Here is a 23,830-nt window from a genome sequence, read left to right as displayed (position 1 = left end):
TAAAAATAGAACTGCCCTATGGTCCAACAATTGCAGTATTAGGAATTTACCCAAAGAATACGAAAACACTAATTTAAAGTTATACATGCACTCCGATGTTTATAGCAGCATTGTTTACAATAGCCAAAATATGGAAAGAACCCAAGTATTCATAAGTTGATAACTGGCTAAGGAAGATGTGGTATGTGTATATATATACGATGGAATATTACTCAGCCATAGAAAAGAATGAAATCTTGACATTGGCAGTGATGTAGATGGATCTAAAGGGTATATTGCTAAGTGAAATAAGTCAAAGACAAATATGTAATTACACTCCTATGCGGAATCGAAGAAACAAGAAACCAGCAAAGGGCAGAGGAGAGGCAAACCAAGAAACACTCTTAACTATAGAGAACAAACTGATGGTTATCAGAAGGGAGGTGGGTGGGGGGATGGTTTAAATAGTTGATGGTGATTAAGGAGTGTACTTGTGATGAGCATCGGGTGATATGTGGAATTTCTGAAGCACTATATTGTACACCTGAAACTAATACACTGTATGTTAACTAACTGGAATTTAAATAAAAACTTTACAAAAAAAAAAAGTCTGCACAGCCTTAATATTGACTAGCCCTTGTAGGTGTGCTCTCCACCTGTATGTTAAATAAACAACATATGAAAATTGTACCCAGAGGAGGAAACCTGCAAAGTAAATTTCAGTACAAAGCAGTACATTTGTTGAACTGTAGAAAACCACTGGATATTACAATTCACAACGTTACTGTTACTCCTCTACTATAAATGGCTCCTCTCCTCCCACAGCCTCTGTTCTCAAGTTGGGTTCTTATCTGGGGCCCTGTGTACTTTTCCAAGCATTGTATACAGTTATGTTGAACTGTCTTTTGTCATTTTTCTGACACTACAGACTGAGAAAGTTTTGTTTTGTTTGCAAGGACTTAACTACATTTCACACAGCTGCTTTTATCTATCAATGTTAAGGCAAGAATTTACTGTAACACTTTGAAAATGTCACAATTAATTACCAATAACAATTTTCTTAACTGACCTTGAGTTTATTGTTGATTTATAACTCTGCATTTCCATCCAACTCAAAATGTTGCCTTCTAATTACTGTAACAATTTTTTTTAAATCAAAATTTCATGTGGGGTCTATGCCCTCTTTCTCCCTCATGCTCATGAAAGGAATACCCCCCACACACACACATTTGTGGGAATTTGATAATTTGATCAAATGTTTTTTTTTAATTTTTTTAATGTTTATTTAGTTTTGAGACAGAGAGAGACACAGCATGAGCAGGGAAGGGGCAGAGAGAGAGGGAGACACAGAATGTGAAGCAGGCTCCAGGCTCTGAGCTGTCAGCACAGAGCCCGACGCGGGGCTCGAACTCACGAACTGTGAGATCATGACCTGAGCTGAAGTCGGACACTTAACTGACTGAGCCACCCAGGCACCCCTGATCAAATGTATTTTTGAGGGGAAATTGATACATGCTTTTCCCTACTGGCAGCACTAAAGCATGGTTCTTGGAAAGGAGTATATGTCAGAATATAGGTTGTACATCTCTGATTTGTAAATCATAAAATCAGAAGTTAACATTATGAGATTAAAATACCGAGAAGATGAGCACCACATTGATGATATCACTGATTTTTTAATAGGAATAAGTGCACGTCTGTAGGAACTTGAATTTTGCTATATTCATATATTAACTTGAAGCCATTAAGATTATGGCAGATATCTGTGACGAGAGGAGAAATATACGGGCTTTGAGAAATCATAGATTGTAGCCTTCATAGCATAATCACACATAAATCTTTGTGAATGTGTTTGTGGGAAGGTATGTATCTACATACATAGATAATGTGAAAAGGGATCCTTTTTCATAGTGGTTTTTCTTGGCAAGGAACATTTTATAGCATTTTCGCATTTTTCATCCCCCCCCCATATTCTTCCATTTAAGTTATGTTTCAGTTTTTCATGGAATAGTACCAAAGCAGTAAATTACAATGGAATTTAGGAAAGTACCAAATAATTATCCCTTGCAGTTAAGCTGCTCTGAATGTTCTGTATTGTCATCTGGCGTATAAGATCAAAATTAAGGTATGGTCTCTGGAAGCCAGTTGCAAAACCAAAAAATTCTCTGGTGGTTTTGCATATACAAAGAATTGGATGAATTTTAACAATTGTAGTTAACGCATGCTGTGCTTTAAGTATAAATTCATAACAGGGAGAAGGCAAATCCTGGAGCTACAAACAACATTGGTATAAATGCATTGTGGAGGCATTAAAAAACAAAACATTTCCTTTTGAAAAGGTATGCATGAAGGAAGAACATAACAGCAATGTGGACCCTCTGGCTGTGGAACCAGTAAAGGTGAAGACCAGGTTTGGATGCTGTTACATAGACATGATAGTGATTATTCATTATAGTTGATTAAAGGGGCTTTCCTCAGCAAACTCTATTTACTGGAGACAGATTCCCACGATTGATTTTGTGGACCACACCTTCTTCGGATGTTAGGTACTTAATTAGGTCCATGCTGTTTCAGTTTCGTGCATTGGGGGTTCCTAAAGCTGTTCCATGTTCTTTCATTCCCTAGGAGTACCCAACAACTGATCTGTTAACTGAAAGGATACAAAATAAAATGAGCAAAAGGAGAAGGTACATGGGATGAAGTCCGGAGGAGGAAATTGGGTGCAAGCTTCCAAAAGTTCTCTCCCTGTGGAATCACAGTGTACCGAATTCCTTTGGCACTGAATTGTGGTAACGTGAAGTGTCACCATCAGAGACTCTGTGCCCTAGGGTTTTTTTGGAGGCCGGTTACTTAGGCATTCTCTGCCTGGCATGTACCAAAATTAGAGATTCTCAGAAGGAAAAGAGATATTCAGGGTAAATCACTTTGCACAAAGAGCTTAGGCACTGTGAACTACTTAAATGGTAGGAATCCTCCTGACCAATCCAACTACCCAGATATTTGTCAAGAGCCAGCCTTGCACACCGGCCTTTCTAAGCGTCTCAGTCTCAGCTCTATTTTAAACTTTTCTGTACACATGACATCAGAAGCCCAGTGCCTTCATTTTGGTTTCGTTTCTTTGTTTTTGTTTTTTTTGTATTTTGTTTACCATTTTTTGCTGTCATACCATAATGTGTCGTCAGGGAATTTGTGACAGAAAACTCAGTAGATGAAAAAAAAAAAAGATTTGCCCTCACAACTTCTAAGACTGCAGGTACGGCTTACTGGTTGAAAGTTACTGAAAAACAGGATGGGTGCTACAGAGCCCAAAATATCTCCACAAAGTACAGTATTATTATAAAAAGAAATATAGGGGCACCTGGGTGGCTCAGTTGGTTAAGCTTCCGACTTTGGCTCAGGTCATGATCTCACAGTTTGTGAGTTCGAGCCCCGCGTCGGGCTCTGTGCTGACACCTCAGAGCCTGGAGACTGCTTCGGGTTCCGTGTCTCCCTCTCTCTCTGCCTCTTCCCCTGCTCACACTCTGTGTCTCTCTCACAAATAAAAACACATTAAAAAAATTTTTTAAAGGAAATGTAGGTATATCATGGAGAAATCTGGGTGAACACTCCCTTAGCCAAGATGTTCATATTATTGATAATAGAACAAACCTACATTTTAGGTCTGATATGTACCAAGAAGGACATGATGTTGCTTCACTGTTATTACTGCCAATACAATATTTTTGTATTTTTGTATCCTGCATTCTGAGGGAATAGCAGATAAACCCAAATTGATAGTTTCTTCACAATTGCCTGACTGCAGGAGTATAATCGGCCAAAGGGCCCAGCTGCTGTGCTCTAAAATGCACCACCACACTACATTTACATGGAGGCCAATCTTCCCATGATTGCTGCCCGTCAACACAATAGGGGTCCTAAAATGGATCCATTCTTGGAGGCTGGGACTCCTCTGTCCAAAGCCTTTTCTTCAGGGACCCCCTCCCCCTGACAGCTTTCAAGATCTTAGATACAAAGCAGTCTAGGATGATCACCAAATCTCCCAAAACTCCTTCACTCAGGGTCACGTTTGTACCATGATCTGATGATTCTGATGATTCCCTCCCTGAGCTCCCAGCCATTTTCTCTCTCAGATGTTTCCCCCTAATAAAATATCTGTTCTTTAATAGTCTTGCTTAACATCTTGGCGTCCACTCCTTGGAGAACCAGGACAAACCCAACATCTTAGAAACACACCTCTCAGGCTCATTCCCGTTATTTCCTTTTCCCGGTGGTAGCCACTAACTCAATGGCACAGATTCATTTAGCCTGTTCTGTATTTTATATAAGTGGAATTATACAGTATACACAAAATACATACACGCTGGCTTCATTCACTCAACATCATGTTATGACATTCACCAACATTGTTGGGAGCAGAGGACTTTGTTTAATTGGTGGAGATCATTGTAGTGTGTAAACATAGCATAATCTATTCATCCTATTGTTGATGGGTATCGGGTAATTTCTAATTTTTGGATATCACATTTAGTACTGACATGAACAGTCTAAAATGTGTCTTGTGCTTAATATATGATACATTTACTTGAGGAATATTTATATGGATGGAACCAAAACATGAGAGGTAAATGTTCAACTTTAGTAGATACTTAGAATATTCCAAAGTAGTGACACCAGTGTAGTCATACTTTCTCAGTAGTGATATGCAAGTGTTGGCATCTTTACTCAATATTTTTTTGTTTTTGTTTTTGTTTTTAATTTTAGCCTTTCTAATCAGAGTGTGCTGGTATCTCATAACAACATAATTTGTATTTCCCTTATGACATGGAGTTTAGTACCTTTTCATGATTACTGGCTCACTTGACATCCTCTTTTCTGAATTTACTCAAGTCTTTTTTCCATATTTTGTGTCGGGATGCCTGTCTTATTGATCGGAAGACTTAGATTTTACATAAGAGTCCTTTGTTGCACACATTTTGAAAATCTCTCTTTTTGCCTTTTCATTCTTTCAGTGTGTTTTGATTAGCAGTGTTTCTTAACTTTAAAATAGTACCAGGGAATGCAAGCTGGTGCAGCCACTCTGGAAAACAGTATGAAGATTCCTCGAAAAACTAAAAATAGGACTACCCTACGACCCAGCAATTGCATTTATCCATAGGATACAGGTGTGCTGTTTCAAAGGGACACATGCACCTCCATGTTTATAGCAGCACTATAAACAATGGCCAAAGTATGAAAAGAGCCCAAATGTCCATCGATGGATGAATGAATAAAGAAGATGTGGTATATAGATACAATGGAGTATTACTCGGCAATCAAAAAGAATGAAATCTTGCCATTTGCAACTACGTGGATGGAACTGGAGGGTTATTATGCCAGGTGAAATTAGAGAAAGACAAAAATCATATGACTTCACTCAAATGAGGACGTTAAGAGACAAAACAGATGAACATAAAGGAGGGGACACAAAAATAATATAAAAACAGGGAGGGGGACAAAACAGAAGAGACTCATGGAGAACAAACAGGGTTATGGGAGGGGTTGTGGGAGGGGGGATGGGCTAAATGGGTAAGAGGCACTAAGGAATCTACTGAAATCATTGTTGCACTATATGCTAACTAATTTGGATGTAAATTAAAAAAAAATAAAACAAGTTTAAAAAGTATATAAAATAGTACAATTTTTCAATTTTTTATTTCACAGTGTGATTTTTGTTTATTTTTGGGTTTTTTTTGGTTAAGAAATTCTTCCTACTTAAAAAGAGGGAGGGAGAAATTCTTTCCAGTCCGAGTAAGAAAGAAGTTCTGTTTCTTTCCCTTTTTTAAAAAAAACTTATTCTAATTTATCTTTTTAAATTTATTTTTGAGAGCAAGAGAGAGCATGAGCAGGGGAAGGGCAGGGAGTGAGGGAGACACAGAATCCGAAACAAGCTCTGAGCTGTCAGCACAGAGCCTGACACGGGGCTCAAACTCACAGACCGTGAGATCATGAACTGAGCTGAAGTCAGACGCTTTACCAACTGAGCCACCCAGGCGCCCCTGTTTCTTTCCTAAATTATCATTGTTTGCTCTTCAAATTTAAATCTGCAGACCTTTTGGAATTTGTATTTTTATATTCTATGAGACAGTGATCAGCATTTTTTCCCTGTAGACATATCCAACTGACTGAGAACTGTATATTAGTGAGACCTCTTTACCCTCTCTGTTGTAGTGTTTTCTTTATACACATCAAGGTGTAATGTCTGTTTCAATATAGATTTTGATGTCTATTCACTCATTCGTCTATTCTTGAGCAAACTCCAGACTTACAGATTTTTAAGATTTAGTGTATACTAATATAAATAAGTCCTCTGTTTTATTCTTATTTAGACTCTTCTTAGCTCTTTTGTAATGTTTCTAATCATCATTTTCTAGGGGAAAATGCTGATATTGTTATTGGAGTTTGATTGATATTATAGATCATTTTGGTGAGTATTGAGATCTTTGTAATACTGAGTCTTGAAGCCATGAATATCATTATTTATTTTTTAAGAGTGTTTCTTCGAGAACATAAAAGTGAATCCCCATATAATAAGATGCACATACATAGACTCCAAAACATTTAAAGGACCTACATATGAAAGACAGGTCTAGAAATTTATTTTAAGCAGGAAGAAATAGATACCTTTGCCTTAGGAGTTTCAAAGGACAGAGATTAAGAAGAAATTTAGTAGTTATCTTACAATTAATGATTTCTATTCAATGAAGGACACAATAGACACAATTTAAAAACACATGCCCACTTAGGAAAGAATATTTGTAATTTCTAAAACTGACAAGGTATCAATAATCAGAATGTGCAATGAAAATGAGGAAAGAAAAAGGTAGCATCCACAAGAGAAAAGGGGCCAAGGGTATAAGTAGGCATTTACAAATGAGGCTCCTGAGCATTTGAAAAAATTATCACACTTATTAGAAACTAGAGAAACTTAATTAAAACTGTGTGATACTACTATACATTTAATAGTATCATAGTTATACTGCCAGTAGTAACAACTGGCAAAAGTTAGGGTGACAAGTCTTCCAAATGGAGGTGAAGAGATAGTTACACAAAAAGACAGCTCTTGTTAATGTGGACTGGTGTAATGATTCAATCTGGCTGATACTAAATTTAAGTATACATGTATGCTACGAAGTAATTTCCCTCTTGGATAGGTCTTCCCAAGAAATTCTCACATAGGTCCGTAAGTGAACATGTGTGTTCATTTCATTGTTTCTGGCAGTAGGAATGGGAAGAGTAGATAGATGAAATGTTGGGAAAAAAGGTAGAGGCAAACCGAGAGACAGACTCTTAACTATACAGAACAAACTGATGGTTGCCAGAGGGGAGGTGTGTGTGGGATGGGTTAAATAGGTGATGGGAGGGGCACCTGCCTGGTTCAGTCAGTAGAGCAATACAACTCTTGATCTCAGGGTTGTTGAGTTCACTCCCCATGTTGGGTGTGAAGCCTACTTAAAAAAAATAAATAAAATCTTAAATGAATAGGATAGAATAGAATAGAATAGAATAGAATAGAATAGAATAGAATTAAGGAGTGCACTTACTGTGATGAGTACCAGGTATTGTATGTAAGTGCTGAATCACTAAATTATACACCCGAAACTAATATTACACTGTATGTTAACTAACTCGGATTTAAATACAAACTTTAAAAAAATGTGGGTGCAGAAAATGGAGTTCTATAAACTAGATAAGATGGGTGGATAAATCTTAAAAACATACACCTGAGTGGATAATATAAACACCAGGATAAATTTTATGACACAGTATCACTTATATAATAAGTAAAAACACATGTGCACAAACTGCATCATACTACATTCAAGATTTCAACTGACTTGTACATTGGGAAGAATTTCTGTGTCTGCTCTGTGTGCCATGTTGCATTAAGCCAGGCACAGTTCTTAGAGGATGATTTCCCAGAATTTGGAACACAAAACCATTAAAAAAGACACAAGAATACTGTAATTATTATTCCACTGACTTCTGGGTTTCAATGTTGTTGAAGCAATGAACCAAATCCAAAATACTGCATTATTTTCCTACAGGAAAATAATGTGATTTTCCATGAATTCAGTCACATACTTAAAAAAAAAAAAAAAGAAGAGTGCACGACTATAGAACTATTTAATAGTGATAACCAATAAATTCAAATGTATGGATCGGTTTTTTTAATATCTGGATTCAAAAAAATTTAGGCATATTTCACACAATAGTAAAATTTTTTTTAACCCGGCTTGAATATAAATTGTTATTAAACAAAGATTTTTCCTTTTCCTTTTTTCTTTTAAGTTTATTTATTTAAGTAATCTCTACACTCAACCTTGGGCTTAAACTCATGATCCTGATATCAAGACTTGCACGCTCTTCTGACTGAGCCAGCCAGGTGCCCCCTAATTTTATTTTTCTTAAACATAATCGCACAATATCTTTAGGCTTTAAAAATGTTCTTATCAGGGGTACTTGTTGGTTCAGGCAGTGGAGCATGTGACCCTTGATCTCCTGGTGGTGAGTTCAAGCCCCACATGGGGGGTGGAGCCTACTTAAAAAACATGTTCTTATCAGTAAGAGATAGATACTAATATATTTATATGTGAAAGTACATCCCTGGAATTTGCTTTAAAATAGTCGAGGTAAAAATGAGAATGTGTTAGAGGAAATAAGTGGTCTTGGCCAGTTCAAGAAGGAATGAAAAATAAAGAGAAGGTATACAAATTGGAAAGAAGAAATAAAATGGTTGTTACTTACAATTAACATGATTTTTTTAAGTTTACTTATTTTGAGAGAGAGTGAGCAAGCAGGAGAGGGGACAGAGAGAGAGGGAGAGAGAGAGAATCCCAAGCAGGCTCCATGCTGTCATTGCAGAGCCCAACTCGGTCCTCAATCTCAGGAACCTTGAGATTATGACCTGAGCGAAAACCAAGAGTCAGTCCCTTAACCGGCTGAGCCACCCAGGCACCCCACTTAAATTAACATGATTAAGTGTATAGAAAGTCCAGATGAATGTGGTGTTAACACTGAAATTTATAGATGAGTTTGGCAAGTGAAGTTTCTGTCATTTCATCAAGTATTACATATATACATATACATATACATATACACATATACATCTATATATTTCACAGAAATATATGTACATATATATACGTATATATTACATATATACGTATATATACATATATATTACATATATACGTATATATACATATATATTACATATATGTATAATATATAATAAATATATTACATATATGTAATATATATGTATATATACGTATTATATATATATTGTTGTTGTTGTTAGAGAAAGTAGTACAAGCAGGGGAGAAGGGCAGAGGAAGAGAGAGAATCTTAAGCAGGTTTCACACTCAGCTCAGAGCTGATGCCAGGCCTGATTCCATGACCCTGGGATCATGATCTGAGCCAAAATCAAGAGTTGGACGCTCAACTGACTGAGCCACTGACACCTCTACAAATATATTTTTATAAAGGTGTTTACAGTATCATCATAGTATCTCATGATGTTCTCTTTAATTTCTGATACTTGCTATTTTTCATATATGTCTTTTTAAAAAATCATTCTCACCATACTTTTATCAATTTCATTGCTTTCCCCATGGGGTGATCTTTTGACCTTCTGTGGAAGGCGGGATCCACTTAATTTTGTTGGTACTTCGCTAATCTGCTCTTATTTTCTTCTATCTGCTTTCTTTGGTTTTGTTATTCGTTAATTAAATTTCTGAGATTAGTTTTTTCCAGAGGGATTTTCAGCTTCTCCTCTATTTTAAATTTTTTTTTCAACATTTTTTATTTATTTTTGGGACAGAGAGAGACAGAGCATGAACGGGGGAGGGGCAGAGAGAGAGGGAGACACAGAATCGGAAACAGGCTCCAGGCTCCGAGCCATCAGCCCAGAGCCTGACGGGGCTCGAACTCACGGACCGCGAGATCGTGACCTGGCTGAAGTCGGACGCTTAACCGACTGCGCCACCCAGGCGCCCCTCCTCTATTTTAATACATGCATTTAAGGCTCAACATTTTCCCATGTGTGTACCTGTTAAAATCTCCAGTTCCAACTGAGTTTGAATCTTTCTCTGTCATAGTTCAATTTTCGCTTTATAAAATACAAACTGAAGTTATTACTTTCTGGTACCTTGAAACTTTTATCATTACGAAAAGTGGCCCTATGCCAAGTAATGTTTTTCCCCCTTAAAGTTCACTTGGCCTAATACTGATATGACAAATTTTATAATGATAGGAATAATTTGAGGCTTAGGATGATGACCGACATCTTCCCGTACAAAGGATTTCCACTCGCTTCTGCAAGGGTCAGAAGATGCCAACAATTCACTTTCATGCAGTTTCAAGGACTGAGCTGATTTAACGTTTGCCAGTGAAGGCCCAGTTTCCTTTTGCTCCTATTCCTATGGTGGAGCTCTTTGGAATTTACTAGGAAGCATCTGTGGTTTAAAAAAAAAAAAAAAAAAAAAAAGGATTTACGTGCTTTAGTCCCTTGAGCATATCGAAAGTGCTACTTAGCTTCTCGGCTTTTCGTGAACAGAATCTACACTCTTCTAAGTGCTGAGATGACGTGCTAAAATGGCAAGGCAACTGCAGGAGACCCTCGCAGGGATCCCTGGAAGTGAAATAGAATAGTCGAGCACTTCCGCATCAGGGGCGTGGCTTTGTCTGTTTTCCGCTACGACCTTAGGCGAAGGGTAGTCTGGAGAGCCTTGTTGTCACCGTTGCCGCAGCGCGACGCAGGTTGGCCCCTGCGGTCCAGACCGCCGTATAGTCTCGCACTCCGCAGCGACTGTAAGCCCCGGCTGTAAAGGTTTTTCCCCGCGGCATTCTGGGAAGTGTAGTCCAGGAACTCCGAGTAGTCGCAGGTACTTCCATTCAACACGGTGGTGCTGGTGAATTCTGGGAAGTGTAGTCCAGGAGCTCCGGTGACCGCAGGCACTTCCGCCCCAGCAGGACGCCGTAGCAGCCATCTTTTCTCTGATTGTAGGGTTTCTGGTCCGCTGTTCACGACCCGTTCAAACTTCCCCGGAACGCACCCGGGGCCAGCAGCCACCAGCCTTTCATTGGGAGAGAAAGAGGAGCAGCGGCTAAAAACGGAGGTTAGATGGCCGAGGGGGGGGGTGATTTGCGTTCTCCTGGGCGGAGCTTCTTCGCGTTGGGGAAGTGCCCGGGATGGGGCGGGTTCTGGTTGTGCTTCCCCGGGTTAGAGGGTCTCCCGGGCTCTCTGCACCTGTGTCCTGGCTCCCCACCTACGACCACCCCCTCTTCATGCGGTATCACATTGGGTGAATTACTTAATCCCTCTATGTCTTGGTTTGCTGTTTTGTAAAAGGGGAGTAAAAGTAATACCTTCCTAATACAGTGCCGTGGGGAGAAAACCAAGAGAGTACAAGCAAAAGATTTAAAACTACCTGGCGGGAGGGTTGTGGTTATTAATACTACTGTAATTATCCGAGAAGCGCCCGTTTTTCAGACTCTGCGAGCCCAGGATGCTGAATTGTCCTGGACTCCTGACCTTTTTTTGGAAGGAGAGGGTTGCTTCTAGTTGATACCGGGGAATGTGATTTATTGGGAATGGAAAGAATACTGGTATTTCACAACCTCCTTTCCTTCCCCAGCCCTGACTTCTCAACAAGCACTGCAGGGAGGAGGCAACAGAGCCCCACGTGAGTAGGACTTGCCATTCTTCTACCAAGATAGTCACGTAAACTGGAGAAAGTGTGGGACACGCACTTGGGCATGGGTGATGATTACAACTGAGCCTTCGTTGCAGAGTTCCGTTCTAAAAGCTTTACACAGATGAACACATTCCCCCCTCACACAATGGCTCTTTGAAGTACTGCTGTTTTTCCTACTTAAAAAAATTTTTTTTTAAATATTTTTAATATACTTTTGAGAGAGACAGAGCAGGAGCAGGAAGAGGGGCAGAGAGAGAGGGAGACACAGAATCCGAAGCAGGCTCTATCTAGGCTCTGAGCTGTCAGCACAGAGCCTGACACGGGGCTCGAACCCACGAACCCTGGGTATGATGACCTGAGCCAAAGTCAAATGCTTCACGGACCTAGGTGCCCCCATGTTTTTCCTACTTTAAAGATGAGGAGAGACTGAGGTGGAGAACATAGCCCATTTGTCCATGGGCATCCAGGTAGTAGGAGGCAGAGCGGGACATTCTGAAGCCATCACCTGAGTTCATGAATCTCTTTGATATATTCTCCTTGAGCATAAGGGACTGGCTAGAATCATTGTGAAAACATTTTGGGACTTGACTGCAGGGACCTTGAGAGCAAGGTTTAGGGTATTCTAAGAATTTCTTATATTTTTTTAAACCGTTTTTTAAGTGTATTTATTTTGAGAGTGCATGCGCGCAGGTGGGGGAGGGGGAGAGGGAGAGAGAATCCCAAGCAGGCTCCCTGCTTTCAGCGCCGAGCCCAGCTTAGGGCTTGATCCCACAAACCATGAGATCATGACCTGAGCTGAAACCAAGAATCTGATGCTTAACCTACTGAGCCACCTCGGTGTCCGAAATCTCTAAAGTAGATTTTTGGTCTGTGTCATTTGTTTTAAATAATATACATATTTTTTAATTTTTAAAAGTTTATGTATCTGAGAGAGAGAGCAAGCACAAGTTGGGGAGGGGCAGAGAGAGAGAGAGAGAAGAGAGAGAGAAAATCCCAAGCAGGCTCTGCACCGTCAGCACAGAGCCTGATGTGGAGCTCGAACTCACGAACTGTGAGATCATGACCTGAGCCAAAGTCAAACACTTAACCAACTGAGCCACCCAGTCGCCCCTAAATAATACTTATATCATAGAAGTAACCTAATCATTATGGAAAATACAGAAATGTGTATAAATACAAATGTTAACTACCCATAACCTTGGAATGTAACAGTAACAACAACAACATTTTAGCCTGTCTGGTTGCTCTATGTATATTTGTGTTTAGTGGAGGTTGCTTTCTTTGGGCCAGATGGGATACTGCCGTGTTCCTGAAACTGTGGCCCACAGAGCAGTGGCCTTGGCATCACTTGGGTAGAAATGCTCATCCTTGAGCCCCTTCCGAGACCTTTTATTTAAACTTTCTGCCCATGGGACCCAGGAATCTGCATTCCAGCAAGATTCTGGGGAGATTCCTGTGCACGTGAAAATTCCAGAAGCTCAGGAAAAGGCTCTTGTCTGGAAGCTGAGACCTGGAAAATGGACCTTGCTGGAGGTCACAGATAAAACTGAGCTGGGTGCACCATAGCCCCACTCAGTCCAGTGATTTCTCCCCCCCCCCCCCCCCCCCCCACTCGTTCTTGTCAGCTGTCGTGTCTGCTTGGAGTGTATTGACTTGAGCAGAAGGCAGCTGGCAAGTGTAGAGTCAAACTGGAGGGAACTGGAGGATGTGTGTACTTTGGGGAGTGAATTTGTTGCCATCTTTTGTAATAGAGAAATTCTTCCGGAAGTTTGAAGATCAGCTAGTAGTTACTGTTAACATAAGATATTTTTGCTATAGTCACCTTTATCAGAACTATTATTATTACTATTCTTTTTTTTTTTAATGTTTATTTTTGAGAGACAGAGCGTGAGTGGGGGAGGGGCAGAGAGAGAGGGAGACACAGAATCCGAAGCAGGCTCCAGGCTCTGAGGTGTCAGCACAGAGCCCGACGCGGGGCTCGAACTCACAAACTGTGAGATCATGACCTGAGCCGAAGTCAGACGCTTAACCGACTGAGTCACCCAGGAACCCCATTACTGTTCTTATAGCTATGACTATTTCCTATTTTCTTTCACTTTTTTTTTTAAATATATTTTTTAAATGTTTATTTATTTTTGAGAGAGAAAGAGAGAGCCGGGGAAGGGCAGAGAGAGAGAGAGAGAGAGAGAGAGAGAGGGAGGGAATCCCAAGCAGGCTTCACACTGCCAGTGCAGACAGAGCCCGATGTGGGGCTTGAACTCAGGGACTGCAAGATCACGACCTGAGCTGAAATCAAAAGTTGGACACTTAACCAACTACGCCACCCAGGCACCCCTCACTTTTTCTTTTTATGTACCTTCAAACTTCTAGAAAAGTTGCAAAAATAGCATAACGAAGTCTCATATCTTCATCAGATTCATCAGTTACTAACTTATATTTTGCCTATTTGCTCTGTCAGTGAGTGTCAGCCCCAAACCACCAGGGACGTCTCTGTAATCAAAGCATTAGGTTGGTTTCAGCTTGTGGGAAGCAAGGAAGCCCACACACCCAGGGTGTCTTGGTAAGAGGCTGTTAAGTGGGGCTGCTTACAGGGTTTTTGCCTTGTGTAAACTGAGTTGGGGAGTTTTAAGCAGTGAGAGTTTGATCTGGTTTGGATGCTGTCAGGAAGCAGAAGCAATTTGATGACTGAATGTTGTAATAATTTTTGTCTAGTAGATGGGAGAAACAAAATGAGACTGCAGTTGTCACTATTAATAAACTAGTCACTCACGTTAGCTGGGGGTGGGCTACAACAAAGAATGTCTTTGTGTCTGTGTTACAAAGTGTCTCATCCTTTAAAAAAAAATTTTTTTTTAAATGTTTATTTATTTTTGAGAGTGAGAGAGCACGAGCAGGGGAGGGGCAGAGGAATCAAAGGATCTGAAGCAGGCTCCAGGCTCCGAGCTGTCAGCACAGAGCCCAACGCAGGGTTTGAACTCCTGGACCATGAGATCATGACCTGAGCCAAAGTTGGACGCTTAACTGACTGAGCCACCCAGGCGTCCTGTGTCCTGTCCTCTTCCTGTTGATCATGATCACTGAGTGGCCCTGTCAGATTCTCACTGATCGGTGGCAAACACCAAGCTCTAGCTGTTTGCTGCTGTTAGCTTTCAAGCCCCCCCCGCTTTTTTTTTCTCTTTCACAGCTTTATCATACTTGTATATTGTTATGTTTTTTTGCTGAACCATTTGAGAGCGAGCTATAGACTGATCAACATGGAATTAATTATGATGATAATGTACTGTTATCTAATCCACAGTACAAATTTCAGTTTTTTTCAGTTCTTCCAAGAAAGTCTTTGAGAGCAATTTCCTTTTTCTAGTTCAGGGTTCAGTCCTGTGATATGCGTTGAACTTAGTTTTTGTTTTATTAGTCTTTATTCTAGAATGATTCTGGGGCGCCTGGCTTGCTCAGTCTGTAGAGCATGCAACTCCAGATTTTGGGGTTATGAGTTTGAGCCCCTTGTTGGATATAAAGATTACTTAAAACTTGGGGCGCCTTGGGTGGCTCGGTCAGTTGGGTGTCTGACGTCGGCTCAGGTCATGATCTCTTGGTTCGTGGGTTCATGCCCCGCGTCAGGCTCTGTACTGACAGCTCAGAGCCTGCACCTTGCTTCAGATCCTGTGTCTCCCTCTCTCTCTTCTCCTCCCCTGCTCACATGCTGTCTCTCTCTCTCTCAAAAATAAACATTAAAAAAAAAAAATTTTTAAAAACCTCGGGGCACCTGGGTGGCTAGTTGGGTAAGCGTCCGACTTCGAGTCAGGTCATGATGTCACAGTCCGTGAGTTCAAACCCCGCGTCGGGCTCTGTGCTGACAGCTTGGAGCCTAGAGCCTGCTTCGGATTTTCTCTTTGCCTGTGTCTCTGCTTCCCCCCTACCCCATTAAACATTAAAATAAACATTAAACGTTTAAAAAAATTTTTTAAAGGTTACCTAAAACAAAAAGATAGAATAATTCCTCAGACTTCATTTATGTAATTTAGATGATGGTATTCTTGAAGAATATTGGCAAATTATTTTGTAGAATGTCCCTCTTTTTTGGTTTATCTGATAATTTGTTTATGATTTGATTCAGGCTGTACGTTAGCAACAGGGATGCTACAGAAGTCAGTGGTAAGGCCACCTTCTTGGTGCATCACGGGAGGCACCTGTCAGTTTGTTGGTTTGACCCAACTGCTGGTGTCAAATTTGTTTTCTTGGGTAAGGTGTCTGCCAGGTTCCCGTTTTCCCTTTTGCAGTTAATATTTTATTTATTTATTCCCAAACTTTCACCATTTTTTGGCATCCATTGATAATTTTCTGTCTTTCTTTCATTCTACTTTTTTTTACCTTGCCTTCTGCCAGAGGGGGAACTTTTTCTTCCTACCTATTTATTTCTTATACATTCCTTTATTTGTAACAGTATGGTTACAACTCAGATGTCTGTCTTTTTTATTTAAATTAGGTCAGGACTGTCAACCTATTTTTTGTTGTAGAAGCTTGGGTTTTATTAGTTTTCTTTATCTCCGTGCATACTTGTCAAAAGTGCACTTCCTGCTTAAAAAGAAACTTCACTTGGGGTGCCTGGGTGGTTCAGTGGGTTAAGCATCTGACTTCGGCTCAGGTCACGATCTCACGATCCGTGAGATCCAGCCCTGCTTCGGGCTGTGTCCTGACAGCTCGGAGCCTGGAGGCTGTTTTGGATTCTGCCTCCCTCTCTCTCTGCCCAGACTCTCTCTCTCTCTCTCTTTCAAAAATAAATAATAAACATTAAGAAAAAAAGAAAGAAACTTCACTTATTTTTGTAACTTTTATAAAAAGTTGGCCATGTCTCTCTAAATATTGTCATCGAGGTTCCAAATTATTAGGAAGACAACCGGAGATGTGGAGCAGTTAATAAGACTCTCACCCGACAGAGCGACAACCTTTGATCTCTGTGTATTTTAACGATATTCTCTCAGTAGAGAGAATCTAAACTATAGAGTCTTATTCTGCAGAATGTGTCCCTGCGTTTGCAAAGAAATAAGGAACTGGCAGGGCTCTGGGAGCTTTCCACCTCTTCCGTGGTCCCAGGACGTTGGTAGCGTTATCCTCCCCCACTTGCACATGACAAAACCGAGGCAGAGAGACGTTAATGATCTGCCCAAGATGACACTGCTACTGAATAGCCTAGCCGGGATTTCAGCCCATGCACACTGACTCCAGAGCCAGCTCTTACTGGTGCGGTCTCAATTTAGATCATACCCGGGATAAGAATTCCTACAGCGGAAGCTGCAGGGGCACTGTGGTGGAGCCATTTTTGTGGTTGGGCAGGTGTTCCTTGAACTATGGAAGGGATAGAGGGCGCGTATCTGGTATACCTGTCTCATTCTGCTTGTGAAGCTTGTTCACCTGCGTCGTGCCGAGGAAGGAGTGCCCTTACTGATTCACAGTGAGCCGTCCCCTAGGTTAGTGACGTACCTGACTGATTGCCACTGACTTCTTTCTCCTTTCTCAGTCTGTCTTCCTAGGATTCTGTTTCTCCAGAAGGAACGAGAAAATGAGCTTGTTCAAGGTGAGTACGGCTTGCCTTTTTTGCTGTTAAAAATGTCCTTTTAGTCCTCCAAGGCTGGACATAAGTTCTTCTCTCTTTAGTTTTTATTTGTCTTTTAAATTTGTTAAAAAAAAATTTTTTTAACATTTATTTATTTTTGAGAGAGTGAGTGGGAGCTAGCGGGAGAGGGGCAGAGAGTGAGGGAGACACAGAATCCGAAGCAGGCTCCAGGCTCAGCTGTCAGCACAGAGCCCCATGTGGGGCTCGAACTCGCAAACCACGGGATCACGACCTGAGCCAAAATCGAAATCAAGAGTAGGACGCTTAACTGACTGAGCCACCCAGGCATCCCCATCTTCATTTTAAATATAAAGAAAAGGGGTTGGGAAAAAGGTACCTGCTTAAGTTCACACAAGAAAACCAGGGGTCTGGAGGCAGAGTGTGGTGTTCAAGTGAAGACAGGTACAGGAGGAGAGAGTGTTTCATCCAGGGACGTGGCATGCCCTTTGGGTTATTTCCACATAGAATGCTACTCCTCACCTGATCCCACCTCAGTGGGACGGCAGGTGCCATCAAACACTCCTGCGGCTAAACTCTTAAATGTTTCTGGGGTAATTGGCAACGTTAGTTAAAAAGTAAAACCTTTTTAGTATAGGATGCAGCGATTCAAACCCTAGGGAGTTTGCTTTTTATAGCGTTCACTGAGAGGGCCGGGTGAATAGACAAGCTTTCCTTTCCATAGCAACGCTTCTTTTTTTTTTTAAGGTTCTGTATTTATTTTGAGAGAGTGTGAGCGGGCTAGGGGCAGAGAGAGAGGGAGAATCCCAAGCAGGTTCCGCGTTGTCCGTGCAGAGCCTGATGCAGGGCTCGAACCCAAAACGCCGTGAGTGAGCTGAAATCAAGTCGAATGCGTAACCGACTGAGCCGCCCAGGTGCCCCTCATGGCAGCACTTGGGACAAGGCTGCGGGAAATCCGCGTGTGGCACTGGTAGGGTAGGAGCGGCGCTGGGAAACCTACACATTGCTCAGGGGCCAGAGCAACCTCCCCCCCCGCCCCCCCATCCTTCCCACCTCTCGCAGTGGACATCGGGTGTAAGATGGAGGTCGTGTGTGTTTGTCGTAGGAGGCAGTGACGTTCAGGGATGTGGCAGTGGCCTTCACGGAGGAGGAGCTGGGACTGCTGGACTCTGCCCAGAGGAAGCTGTACCAGGATGTGATGTTAGAAAACTTCAGGAACCTGGTCTCCGTGGGTGAGGACAGCCCCCCTCTGGAGTATCTTTGTGACCTTTGGGGGCTCTTGAGATGGTTCTCTGAGTTTGGGGAGTGAACTTTTCCATTTCCTACGGGACATAGGATGTCTCTGGTCTTTGTGAACGGGATCTTTCAGGTCTTCTTTATTTGGGTTTGGTAAAGAACTATAAATGGACTATGTATACTGCTACGCTTTGCCTATTCGATTTCAGATTTCACTCCTATCCCATTAATGCATTATAAAACTGGTTTATTGAGGTCTGTGAGCAACTTTGAATGAAATAAATAAGGTAGAGGATATCAGCTTCTGAGGACGCATGGCAGCAAAAACTGGCTGAGTGCAGGAGTGTGTGAGGGCCAGTGGGAGGGATTTAGTGAACACGGACATTGGTCAGAAATAGAGCATTCAAACGTTGTTTCAACAGTACATATCTTTAGGTATGCATTTGGGTCATGAAATAAATGCTATGTATTTAGCTTTGGGGTCATGATTTAAAACAGGTTGGAAAAACACAGCTTTCGATACCTCGAATATGCAGTTGGAACTCAAAAAGTTTCCAGTAAATTTTAGCCCTCGTGTGTTCGTTGTTTTTAATTTTTTTTTAACGTTTATTTATTTTTGAGAGGGAGAGACAGAGCAAGAGTGGGGGGAGGGCAGAGAGAGACACACACAGAATCTGAAGCAGGCTCCAGGCTGTCAGCGCTGAGCCCGATGCGGGGCCCGAACTCATGAACTGTGAGATCATGACCTGAGCCGAAGTTGGCCGTTTGACTGAGCCACCCAGGCGCCCCTCTCATGTGTTCGTTCTAACTCGTGACTTTGCATGTTCTTAGGACACCAATCCTTGAAACAGGATAAATGGCGTATAGAAAGAGAAGAGAAGCTTTGGTCGATGAAGACCGCAGCCCAGATGGAGAGAAATGTGGGTAAGAACCAAGCACGTGTGAGTTCTGACAGTTTCCTGACCATCCTTGTTGTTTCTCGCCACCCCTGTGCTGTTGTCCGTGTCCAGTTGCCACAGCTCTTTCCTGGATTGTGTGACTCCTCCTACAGTCTGTTCTTCAAGTAGCAGCCAGAGTGATCCTTTGTAACTTCAGGCCAGGTTAGGCTAGTCTTCTGTTCAGAATTCTCTTACGGCTTCGTTTACGTAGAATGAGAACCACTGACAACAGCCTCCGGAACGTCCTCTGTGGTCTGCCGTTCATCCCCCACTGCCTTTCCGAATACATCCGTCCTCCCTCTTGCCCCATCTTTTCTGCCTACAGCGTCCACTCTGCCGTTCCCCAGACCCGCAAAGGAAGCTTCTGCCTCAGAGCCCTTCACTCGTTCTCCTCTCTGCCTGGAATACCCTTCCACCTCCAATCCTTCAGGCCCCTTCTCTCCTTCTTTTGGGTCACTCAGTTTTAATATCATGTTTGGGCTCTGACCACCCTGTCGAAAATGCCTTCCCCTCTCTACTCTCTGTGCCCTGCTTTATTCTGTGTCTGAGCCCTTGACCTCACCTCACATATATTTTTGTTCATTGCTTATTACCTTTCTCTCCTCACTGGAGTGTAATTTTTAAAAGTGGGGGGATTTTTCTGTTTCTTGTTCACTATCCTTAATGCTTAGAACAGTCCTGGTACATGGCAGGGGATCTGTAAATATTTGTTGAATAAATGAATGAGTTCCCGTAGAGGGAAACCTGCCTTCCATGGAGATAGCTGATAGGTGGTGAACAGATCCACGTGAATAGGGGATATTGCAGACCAGTTTTTGTCTTTAAATGAATTCCTGACCTAATTCCGATGTTTCTGGTGCCCCTGGTATACGTGCGTGTGCATGTGTGTGTTTGCCTTTCTGTACAAATTGACCCGCACCAACTTGTACAGAAACCTATACAGAACCTGCAGCACTGTCATTATAACCAAACTGAATAACATTCTTTTCCTGTGACTTTCCATTAGTAGCAGAGCATATTCATTTGGGGAGGAATTGTTTTTTTAATTGTGGATTCTTCTGTCCAGTTAGGCAGCTCCTCCATAGAAGGGAAAATATTCAGTTTCCGTGTCTCTCGTATCATAGAATGAAAGGTCTCAGAAAATAGCAAGCTTGTGAGTTAGCCTTTCCCTTAAAAGATTTGCCCAACTGCATCCCATTTGCTGCTTCCAAAATCCACAGGTATAATAAGAAGTGGATCTTAACGTTGTTACCTCAGACATTGTGTTTGTGTATGTATTTAAATGTATGACTTTTGAAGGCGTTTCGTATAATGACACCTTTATTGCTTGCGATGATTCTCTATTCGTTTCTGATCTGTTTCTTCTAAATATTGTAAGCTATGGAATTGATTTCCCAGCTCAATAAGAAACCATTCTTCACTTTGAAAATTGTTCTTGTTGAAGACCAATGGATCTATATCCACAATTTTTCCACGCTGTCTTCAAAGAGTCGGCATTCGTCCCTGGCCTCTAAATTTGATTCTTACTTGGCAGAGTAGTGTGGGGAGGGTGATTAGGGTATATTTAGAGAGATAGTACAGGGGCGCCTGGGTGGCTCAGTGAGTTAGGTGTCCGACTTCAGCTCAGGTTGTCCCTGATCTCACGGCTGGTGAGTTTGAGCCCTGCGTCGGGCTCTGTGCTGACAGCTCGGAGCCTGGAGCCTGCTTCGGATTCTGTGTCTCCCCCTCTCTCTGCTCCTTCCCTGCTCATGCGCGTGTGCTCTCCCCCCCCCCCCTCTCTCTCTCTCAAAAAATAAAAACATTAAAAAAAATTTTAGATAATACAAAAGTCTCAGAAGGATCTAGTGCATAAGTCTTCATGCTTTTCTTTCTTTAGCACCTTTGATTTTCTCCTCAGTACCCCCTTGGTGTACTGCTGCCTCTGGTGCCGCCTTTCACTTTTCTTAGTAATCTGTATTTACCCGTCCTTTTCTTATTTCAAAAAATGTTTTATTTTTATTTTTTTTAATTTTTATTTACTTATTTATTTAAACATTAATTTATTTTTGAGAGACAGAAAGAGCATAAGCAGGGGAGGAGCAGAGAGAGAGGGGGAGACACAGAATCTGAAGCAGCCTCCAGGCTCTGAGCTGTCAGCACAGAGCCTGATGTGGGGCTCCAACCCACAAACCGTGAGATCATGACCTGAGGCGAAGTTGGACACTTAACCAACTGAGCCACCCAGGCGCCCCTCAAAAATTTTTTTAAATGTTTATTTTTGAAAGAGAAAAAGAGCACAAGCGGGGGGCGGGGGCGGAGAGAGAGGGAGACACAGAATCCAAAGCAGGGTCCGGGCTCCGCACTGTCTGCAGAGAGCCTGAGGTGGGGCTCGAACCCACAAACGTGAAATCATGACCCGAGCCAAAGTCGGTTGCTTAACCGACTGAGCCACCCAGGTACCCCTTATTTCAATTTTTTTTATTTTAATGCTTATTTATTTTTGAGAGAGAGAAACAGAGACAAGAGTGTGAGCAGGGGAGGGGCAGAGAGAGAGGGAGACTCAGAATCCAAAGCAGACTCCAGGCTCTGAGCTGTCAGCAAAGAGCCTGATGCAGGGCTTGAACTCAAAAACCATGAGATCATGACCTGAGCCGAAGTCGGACACTCACCCGACTGAGCCACCCAGGTGCCCTTTCTTTTCTTACTTCAAATACTTGTAAAAGTTCTTTGGCTCCTCTGTCCTGTTCACACTTAAACTGGGATTTATAATTCTAATTCTTATCATCATCATCATCGTCATCATCATCATCATCATCATCATCTCAGACCTCAAACTGGGATTCATCTATGCATGCGCTTCTCGAGTGCCTGCTAACTGCGACGCGCTGTCAAAAGCTGTCAACACTGCAACACGCTTGTCCTTACTGATCATGCATTGTGGTGGGAAAGACATGTCATTTCTGACATGATTTAAATGGTATGTCAGATGGCAGTAATTTTGTTTCAAGTAGGTTTCATTGATGCTAAGCGGTTGGGAGTTTAATGGACTACCTCTTGGTTTCTATCAGTATATAAGCCAGAGCATTTCATACGTGGTGAAAAAGATAAGCCGGACCATCCTGAGGTTCAGTAAAGTCTTGTACTGTGTCCTAAGTGTGAAATCTTGACTCTGAACAGTGCTTTCACTTGTCCTCATGTCTGAATTCTGTCCCTATAGGAGGGAACAGTCAAAGTGAGCTGAGGACTCTTCAAGACAGAGGACCACGTGAAGAGCTTTCCTGCTGGCAAATCTGGCAACACATCGCAAGTGACCTAACCAGATGGCAGAACTCCATGAGAAATAGTTCTCAGTTTCACAAGCAGGGTGATTCCCCCTGCCAGCTTGGAGCGGGACTGTCTATTCAAATTTCTGAAGATGAGAACTGTATGCTAAATTGTAAAGTGGCTGGTCCCGGTGGTACTGAAAACTCAGAGTTTCCAATTCTGAGAGTCCAGGACTCTTGGAGGAAAACGTCTTTGACTGAGTCGCAGAGTTATCAGAACAGATATCAGCAAACGTCCATGAAAAATCATCTGTGTCGGTGTAAACGAGATGTTGACGCGATCGGTTGGATTTCACATCCCCTTAATCATGGAATACACAGAAGTGACAAATCTTATTGTCACGATGATTATGAGAAAGACGGCGTGAAGGTTTCAGCATTGAACCAGGATAGTGTGATTCACACAGGACAGAAACCTTACCGATGTAATGAATGTGAAAAAACCTTCAGTGACCTCTCCACCTTTGATCTTCATAAACAGTTACACTCAAAGGTGAAGCCTCATACATGTAGTGAGTGTGGGAAAGGCTTCCGTTATAGCTCAGTTCTTCGTATTCATCAGAGAGTTCACGTGGGACAGAAAGGCTATACGTGTGGTGAGTGCGGCAAGGGATTCGGTCAGAACTCACTTCCGCAAACCCATCGGAATGTCCACACTGTAGAGAAGCCATTCAGATGTGAGGACTGTGGGAAAGCCTTTGGTCGTAGATCAGCACTTACTGTTCATTGCAAAGTCCACACAGGAGAAAAACCTTACAGTTGTGAGGAGTGTGGGAGGGCCTTCAGTCAGGCCTCTCATCTGCAGGACCATCAGAGGGTCCACACTGGGGAGAAACCATTCAGATGTGATGCGTGTGGTAAAAGCTTCAGTCGGAATTCACATCTTCAATCCCATCAGAGAGTCCATACAGGAGAGAAACCATACAAATGTGAGGAGTGTGGGAAGGGCTTCATTTGTAGCTCAAATCTATACATTCATCAGAGGGTCCACACAGGAGAAAAGCCCTACAAATGTGAGGAATGTGGTAAAGGCTTTAGTCGGCCTTCAAGTCTCCAGGCCCATCAGGG

At 42.0% G+C, this 23,830-nt stretch overlaps 2 protein-coding genes across 3 annotated transcripts in view; both read left to right on the top strand.

Annotated features, from left to right (window-relative positions):
- Positions 1–23,830, top strand: part of LOC125916150 (zinc finger protein 234-like) — a 69,436-nt gene that overhangs the window by 44,578 nt on the left and 1,028 nt on the right. The gene's annotated exons all lie outside the window — the stretch shown is intronic.
- LOC125915255 (zinc finger protein-like) lies at positions 10,503–22,781 on the top strand. 2 transcript variants are annotated; one of them, XM_049620982.1, is made up of 6 exons: positions 10,503–11,138; positions 11,658–11,705; positions 17,233–17,289; positions 18,392–18,518; positions 19,354–19,442; positions 22,657–22,781. In XM_049620982.1, the coding sequence occupies exons 3-6, from the start codon at positions 17,275–17,277 to the stop codon at positions 22,678–22,680; spliced, it is 255 nt and encodes an 84-aa protein (XP_049476939.1). In that variant the 5' UTR covers positions 10,503–11,138; positions 11,658–11,705; positions 17,233–17,274; the 3' UTR covers positions 22,681–22,781. The 2 variants fall into 2 exon arrangements, with proteins under 2 accessions (XP_049476939.1, XP_049476938.1); XM_049620981.1 differs by lacking the exon at positions 22,657–22,781 and having other exon boundaries at positions 19,354–21,206.

The sequence above is a fragment of the Panthera uncia genome (assembly GCF_023721935.1).
Source record: "Panthera uncia isolate 11264 chromosome E2 unlocalized genomic scaffold, Puncia_PCG_1.0 HiC_scaffold_19, whole genome shotgun sequence".
Lineage (NCBI taxonomy): Eukaryota > Metazoa > Chordata > Mammalia > Carnivora > Felidae > Panthera > Panthera uncia.
This window is presented reverse-complemented; position numbering and strand designations above follow the sequence as displayed.